Genomic DNA, 8,326 nt, shown 5'->3' with positions numbered 1-8,326 from the left:
AGGCATTCTATTTATGAGGTAAACCGATGTTAGGACACCATCAGACCAAAAATTAGGAGGGACGGATACAATGAGAAGCAAAGTTCTTGTTGTTTCGATAATATGTTTGTGCTTTTGCTATGCCTTGCCATTTTGTTCTGGCATATAGGGACATGAGATTTGATGTGAGATGCCATGATCGTTAAGAAATTGAGTGAGTTGATGATTTATATATTCAGTGCCCCCATCAGTACGAAGACATTTTATCTGATGAGAGGTGAATTTCTCAATGTAATTTTTGAAGTTAATAAATATATTAGTAACTTTGGATTTATGTTTCATGGGAAATATCCATGTAAATCTTGAAAAATCCAAACTTATGAAGCACATGTTCTATGAATATGAATGCATTTTAAAATTTTTGCTTCGTCACATTAAATTATTTGAATTTAATTTAAATATGTAATTCCTTCACATGAAAAAGAATTAAGCTTCGTTTGAAATAATTTTCTTACTGTTTTTAAAACAACTTTTTAGTCTAAATATTTGTTCAAAATCATAAGAAAACAGTGGCCAAAGTCTATCCCAAAAAAGCCTTAATTATAAAGAAAAAATGAGCGACTTGATTCTTCTCTGTTAGGCTAACATCTAAGAAGTCTAGTATGTGATTCCTAAGCTAACATCTTGCTTTTTGAAATTGTAATTCCGAAGCAGCATAGAATTTAATTATGTAATTAGAAAAAAAGAATTGGTCTTCAGGTCAGTTGTCCACAAATTGCACTTGCCTTCTTCAATACATGAAAAATAAGCTTCCACCGTCAATTAGCAATACCAATATCCATGCAAGGCAAATATTCCTTTGCTCCAATCTGAAGACATCCTTGCTTCACATGCAAACCATTTTGATAAATTTTCTAAACGCTTTGAGGCTTAACTTTACTCTTATAAATTGACATAGATCTTCTCTTCTTAATCCATGTTGAATCTGTCACAATGGCCCGAAGATTTGGAGACTTCGTAATGCTGGGATTTTCTCTCATAAATGTTATCAGATCTTCGTATGCCTCTGTTGTCTCCACAGGTGATTTCAACGACGATTTCTCCATTACGTGGTCTCAAAGCCATGTGAATACATCTGCTGATGGACATTCTAGAAGCTTAAAACTAGATCAAGAATCTGGTATTCTTCACATTACAAATCTTAATTATGATATTTAATTAATCAACTACAAACATTGCCTTGCTCATCATTCTTACACTCGTTGAAGGCGCGGCTTTTACTTCAAGAAATATGTTCTTGTTCGGGCAGATTGATATGCAGATTAAATTGATATCAGGATATTCAGCCGGCACAGTATTAGCCTATTATGTTAGTGAAATTGGTTTCTCTAAGAAAAAAACATATTCAATATATATTTCCTTACTACTATGATGTTTGCTTAAAATTTGTTTGCAGCTAAGTTCTGATCAACCAAATCGCGACGAAATTGACTTTGAATTTCTGGGTAATGAAACGGGGCAGCCATACACATTGCAAACAAATTTGTATGTTGATGGATATGATAACAGGGAAGAAAGAATTTCTCTTTGGTTTGATCCAACTGAAGAATTCCACACATACACAATTCTTTGGAACGCTCAACAAATTGTGTATGTAATATGCCAATTTGAACTTTATAACATTTCAATAAGAATTTAAAAAATACTAACTTCTTTTGATTGTAGGTTCATGGTGGATTGGGTGCCAATAAGGATTTACAGAAATCATGAAGACAAAGGTGCTGCTTTTCCGAGCAGCCGACCAATGTCCCTTAGGATCAGCCTATGGAACGGCGACAGCTGGGCAACAAGAGGAGGTCTAGATAAAATTGATTGGTCAAAAGGGCCCTTTATAGCCTATTTTAGGAACTATAAGATTGACGCATGTGTTTGGAAAGGAAATCGAAGGTTATGTAGGGTAGAAAGCAACAAGAATTGGTGGAACAAGCCCAACTTCAGTGGCTTGACACCCAGCCAAAGGGGAATGTTCAGATGGGTGAGAAAATATTATCTAATATATGACTATTGTAATGATCCACAAAGGTTTCGAGGACATCTACCGATAGAATGCTCTCTTTCAAAATTCTACTAATTATGTTGTGGCATTCAAACTTTCTGATCTGACATATGAATGTTGGAGCTTCCATCATCCTAAATTAAGGAAAATATATTGTTCATTTAGAATTTCTATTGAAATAAAGTTTGTGTTGGGTTGTTTAGGATAGGAGTAAGAAAATATTAGGGAAGATTTGAAAGTGAAATTATGTGAGAGAATAATATTGAAATATTTTTCAATAAATTAATATGATGTTTAAGATCTGTTATTCAAATTTAATAAGTAAAATTTAGTTACCATATCAAATAGTACAATCTTCTTGAATTTTTGTTTTATGTAAATATAAAAATAAAATTTTTATCATTGAAATATATGTACAAACATAGACATTCATATATGCATTATGAATATTTTAGAAACATGTATTATATATATGTATTAGCTTTTGATTAATATATTAATGTTAACCATTGTTTTTATGCCTTAGATTGAATATCAATTTATGTATATCGAACTTAATTAAAGGTGTATAAATCTCTTAATGAAGTTATTACATACTAGAAAAATGACGTATTTTTTTAGTGACATTTAGGTCAATTAAGATAAACTCACACACAGATCACATATGTAAAACTCGAACCTAAGACATGTTGGTTAATAGTTAAAGCTCATAACCAACATATCAATTTGAGTTGCGTAGAAAAAGACTGTATGAAGGCCCTGTTAATCATACTGTAATTGATTTAAACGGATGTTCATACTTGCTTCCAAAAATGGTAAAAAGATATGTATACTAAGTAACACAGATATAGAAGGAAACCTGGCTGGCGGCAAAGCCATTGGGACCATTTAGTGGGTACTTATCAATCTTTTGTCTTATGCCTGTAGCAGTAGGTGAGTTTGTAGGCGTTTAATTAAGAATCTCTGCCAGTTGCTTGTCATCCAGCTAGGCTAGGCATTGGATATTTGAATTGCCCACAAGATCTAACACTGTTTAATTAGCTTTAATTATTAGGATTAGCATAACAAAAATGAAATTATTCTCAGCACAATCAATCAACTATATATATAAGGGTGTGCTATAGTCCAGCCCGTGAGCTACCCTAAATCTATTAGGTGAAATATTCTGCTTGCACAATAGGTGGGCCAATTTGTGGCCCTATCAACAAAATTAAATTATATAATTAAAGTTTGATATAAATAATATTAACTCATCCATAAAATAATGCCGACAATCTTAATATATATGACAAATAAAAGTAATATTACGATTATAAAGTAAAAAAAAAAGTAATGATTTATGTCACATGATTGAATAGAAGAATAGAGAGAGAGAGAGTATGATATATTATTAAATTTTGAAATTCTTTTTCATTTGTCAATATACTGTTTATATTGGAAGAAGATTATTCATCTATATATCTATGGTCTGCAGGTTGAATAAAAACTAAACCTAAAACAAAATAGTTTTGTTTTCTTTTAGGTTATAAAGTAATTAACTAATTACTCTGTTTTATTTTATTCTAATAAATAAATTACAGAGCTAATCAAAGCATTTTTTTTATATTTTAAATGTATATAGCTTAAAATAATTTTGAACAGTAGCACTAATTATTATTTTAAAAAATTAATCAAATAGAATTTATAATCATATTTTTCTTCCTTAGTTGAATAAAAAGCTACAAACAAATTTTCTTTTAAAATGTGAATTATAAAATTGCGAAAACCAAATTAAGATTTATGGTTTAGGATTAGTAAACTGGCTAATTTGCTTAGAAGTTTCTAGGAATCAATTCACAGAGCTAAGCAAAGAATATTTAAATCTAAAACAATGCAGTTAGCTTGTCATGAGATTAACTAATCTCTGGTGAGATTGGATATGCGGTCGAGTGGTCGATGGAAGAAATTCCTCCCATCTCATTCGGGCTCGAATCCCTCAACTGTCCCAAAAAAAACTAACCTCTGGTACACTGAGGCTTCGTTTGGGACGGCTTTCTTACTGCCTCTTAAAGCAGCTTTCTAGTATAAAAATTTTAATTTTTAAACTGAAAAATTGTTTTAAGAAGCAATAAAAAAGCCGCCCCAAACGAAGCCTGAGTCTCCACATTGTACAGCTATAGCTTTTCATGTAGCGGTAGCTTTCGCTGCCTTGTTCTGGCAATGGTTGGGATGTCATTATCTGCCAACATATCTCTATTGTAACATATGTGCAACTTAATAATGGACCAAATAATTCAAGGATAAATAAATCTCTTTCATTACCTTCTCAGTTAATACTCGATCCTTATCTACTAACCATTTCTTATATCTAATTAAATGATGTGAAATTATAATGATTGGTACATGCATACATGATGCTTATAATGTCATCCATTTTTCATTTATTCTATATGTTGAGATTTGATTTGGATCGATTTTTCTTTTACATAATTCTAAAAAACTAAGTTCATTCCATTATAATTATATAATTAAAATATCATTATCATGCATCTCTATATTCTATATCATTTCATTAACAAATGCATTAGGGTATTTTTCGGATAACTCACAACTAAAAATTAAAAATTTATGCAAAATATATTAGTGGTGGTTCAAAAAGTACCGCCCTAGAATCCTTTCAACACCGATTTAAACTGTTCTTATTAGCACTGGTTTAAATCGTTGCTAATACCCACGATTTAAATTGGCTTTAATAAAGGAGGTTAAAACCGTCGTTATAACCCATCAAATAAATGCTTTTCGGAGCTATAATTTCCTGGTATTATACCGCGATTCAGCTATACGTGCCACATTCATGCTCTAGCTCTTCCTGTCCTTTGTGATTCGTCCATCTCCCTTCTCCGCAACTTGGAGAGAAGCAATTGTCAGGGGCAAGAAAAGCTTAACTTGACTTGAGTGACTCGTCAGTTCCCTTTGTTTGTGCCAATATCCACTCATTATTATGTAGGTCATCCTAAAATAGTTAGCCTTATTGAACTCTTACAAGCTTTGTAAGTCATCATTTTGTGAACCATTTGTGTTGAAATATTTATCTCAAGGGTATGAACTTTCTAATGTAAAATAATATTAAGACATTTTTATAGTTACCATAAATAAGAAATGAAGAACCTTCTCCTTTTTTTTTTTTTTTTTGTTAATTTATTCATTAAGACTTTTTTTGTCACCACGAGTACTTGTGAGGTCGAAATCTATGATGCGATATATTTTGATCGTTGATCGAAGACATCATAGATGATGACCACCATTATAACTAAACTGATTCTTATGATGTTTTTCTTTGTATGGTTATATTTTATTCTAATTATCAAGACAATATTTTCTTTATGTTTATGATAAACTTTTTATAATGATGTATGACTATCATTTTGGAGTATTAAGTAACCCATCCCTTTGAGGATAGGTATTTTGATATTTAGCTTGATTTTTTTTTTCCTTTTCTAGTTTGATATTTAGCTAGATTTTTTGTTTAAGACTCAAGTTAATCACCTTTTGTAGTTTGAAATTTTTGGTTTGAGACTACCGCCAGGCCATCGATCGTCGCCAGCTATGGCCTTTCTGACCAACATCGCCGACTACAGTCTTTACAACCTTCGTCGTTAGACAATGATCTTTCTAATCATTATTGCCCTCCGACTATATTCATTCCCATCACCATTGCCCAACTACGGTTAGGGTTGCAAGCGAACCAAACGTTCGATGAGCTACTCGTTGTTCGGTTTGATTAAAGCTCGTTTGTGATCGTTTAATTAGCTAACAAACAAACTTGAACAATATTTTAAATACTCGATTCTTAAATAAACAAACTTGAACACTCATCGCCTGACTACGGTCTTTCCGACCTACATCACCCTCCAGCCATGGTCCTTTCGACCACCATTGTCAAATACAATCTTTCTAACCTACATCCCCCACCAAATACTGACTTTCTGATCTCCGTCACCTGCTGACTACAGTCTTCCCAACAAATGTCGCCTGATAACTATGGTCCTTCCGACTATCGTCACTCGAATACGATCTTTTTCAGCACCAATGCAATCGCTTGAAGACTACTGTCCTTCCAAACATCGTCGCCCGACTACGATCTTTCTAACCTCCATCGCTCGTCGACTACATCCATGCTATATCTTTTGCCAACTATGATCCTGCCGACCAAACGAACATGTCATCACTGATTCTTCCAACTCCCACCATGTAATGCATTCTATATGATATATATTTACTACATCGAGCCAAAGCCTTCCCCCAAAGGATGGACCTCATTTTTAATCAACTGCAAACACTAGACTTCGTGTGAAATTAAAAATAATACTGCATATAATACTAATGGTTTTATAATTCATATTCAAGATTATAGATTTGATAAAAAATACTATAACTAGTAGAGTATATGTAAAAGGGTGTGAGCGTGATGACCCCACAATTGATTTTTATGAGATGCTAGATTAAGTGATACATTAAGGAACTATTTGAGAAAGCTTTCTTGTTGTTATACTTTTTAGATGATAATTATAATTTTATTTTACTATTACTTTCTAGCATTTTTTTATTATTTTTCATAAATTTATATGATGGAAAGTAGCTTTTATTAACATGAGTAGATAAGTTACTTTCCTACAATCAATTTTATAAAACATCACAATTGTCACAAACAGGCCATATGGTTGTGTTGGATGGAGTATATTTCTAGTCAAATGTGACTATTATGATACTAATCTTAAAGTAAATTGTACTAATCTTAATCCAAGTTCAAGTATTTTTAAGATCATCTTGACATAAAATTGTATAATTAGGACATCCCATAAATTTTTTTCATGATTTTTCTTAAATTTTCACCACTAAAATTATGAAATGTTTTTTTTGCGTCATGGAGTATTCACGACGGTAGAGAAATATATTGTTTAATGTCTTAACATTGTACGAAGATCCAGCACACAAGCAGATAATAGAGAGGGTGTAGCGTTTATAAGAGACACCATAGTTTTTATGTCAAAACCCTTGAAAAGGGTGAAAAACCATGGGGCCTGGCCCAATTTTGAATGAATCCAATAGTATTTGCAGTCAATTACAAATAAGGCCCTTCCTTAGGAGAAAGCCTTGGCTTGATGTCATAAATGTACATCGTATAGAGCACATTACATGGTGGGATTTACAATAATCAACATAGACATATTTGTTTGATCGACAGGGCCATAGTCGATATGATAGAGGTCGAAAAGACCGTAGAAGGTGAAACATGTCAGAAATATCATTGTTTGATGATGGAGGTCGAAAGGACCATAGTAGGTAACAAATGTCAAAAGGTTCATAGTCAACCAGACACAAGGGTCTGAAAGAGCGTAGTTGGCAGGAGATCCGGGTTAGAAAGACTGTTGTAGTAGAGTGATACTTCGGTAGAACTCCAGGCATCAAGCGGTGGCCCGGTAGAAGTTCAGGCCTCAGGTGGTGGTTTAGCAAATATCCAGGCCTTAGGTGGTGGTCCGGCAGTCACATGATAGTCCAAGATAAGTTCGTGCATCAGGTGGTACTGGTCCGGCAGAAGTCTGGGCCTCATGTGGTGGTCCAACATAAGTTTCGGTGTTAGGTGGTGGTCCGGGAGAAGTCCAAACCTCACATGGTGGTCAGGCAGAAGTCCAGGCGTTAGGTGGTAGTCCGAGAGAAGTTCAGGCATCAAGAGGTGGTCCGGTAGAAGTCTGGGGGTCATGTGGTGGTCCGGGAGAAGTCTGGGCATCAGGTGGTGGTCCGGCATAACCTAAGGCCTCAAATGGTGGTTTGATGGAGCTCAGGGCCTCAAGTGGTGGTCCGATGGAGATCAGGGCCTCAAGTGGTGGTCCGGTAGAGCTCAAGGCCTCAAGTGGTGGTCTGGCGGAGGTGAGGGCCTCAAGTGGTGATCCGACGGAGCTCAGGGCCTCAAGTGGTGGTCCGACGGAGCTTAGGGCCTCAAGTGGTGGTCCGACAAAGCCCAAGACTTCAAGTGGTGGTCCGACGGAGGTGAATGCCTGAAGTGGTGGTCCGGCGGAGCAACGATGTAAGGCGGTGGTCGAGGAGGCAAGAGTGATCTCCGATCTCTCTCTTGCTCTCTTGCTTGGAGCATCCCCTTTCAAGAGGGAGGAGGGGTCTATTTATAAATTCTTAGGGCGTCATGGCCCGTAAATAGGTGAGAGATCAAGGGCATATGGGGAGTGGCTTGGATAGACGGTTGATGTTGAATCCCTTGATTATGTACCGTTTGATGGACATTTGAATGTCTTAGTG

General features: G+C 34.9%; 1 protein-coding gene across 1 annotated transcript; it reads left to right on the top strand.

Annotated features, from left to right (window-relative positions):
- The first annotated feature begins 972 nt into the window (after positions 1-972).
- Positions 973-2,110, top strand: LOC110110310 (probable xyloglucan endotransglucosylase/hydrolase protein 10). The gene is made up of 4 exons (XM_020841721.2): positions 973-1,159; positions 1,248-1,348; positions 1,436-1,629; positions 1,705-2,110. The coding sequence occupies exons 1-4, from the start codon at positions 973-975 to the stop codon at positions 2,108-2,110; spliced, it is 888 nt and encodes a 295-aa protein (XP_020697380.1).
- Positions 2,111-8,326: the final 6,216 nt, after the last annotated feature.

This window comes from Dendrobium catenatum, unplaced genomic scaffold, assembly GCF_001605985.2.
Source record: "Dendrobium catenatum unplaced genomic scaffold, ASM160598v2 fragScaff_scaffold_636, whole genome shotgun sequence".
In the NCBI taxonomy this organism is placed as follows: Eukaryota; Viridiplantae; Streptophyta; class Magnoliopsida; order Asparagales; family Orchidaceae; genus Dendrobium; species Dendrobium catenatum.
The sequence above is the reverse complement of the archived record's forward strand: the minus strand, read 5'-3'. Positions and strand labels throughout refer to the sequence as shown.

Bases quoted from the DNA above. Each gene is read 5' to 3' on its own strand.
- LOC110110310 (XM_020841721.2), top strand. From the start codon at position 973: ATGGCCCGAAGATTTGGAGACTTCGTAATGCTGGGATTTTCTCTCATA. The intron at 1,349-1,435 runs GTTAGTGAAATT...ATTTGTTTGCAG, and splicing joins GCACAGTATTAGCCTATTAT to CTAAGTTCTGATCAACCAAA. The intron at 1,630-1,704 runs GTATGTAATATG...TTTTGATTGTAG, and splicing joins TGGAACGCTCAACAAATTGT to GTTCATGGTGGATTGGGTGC.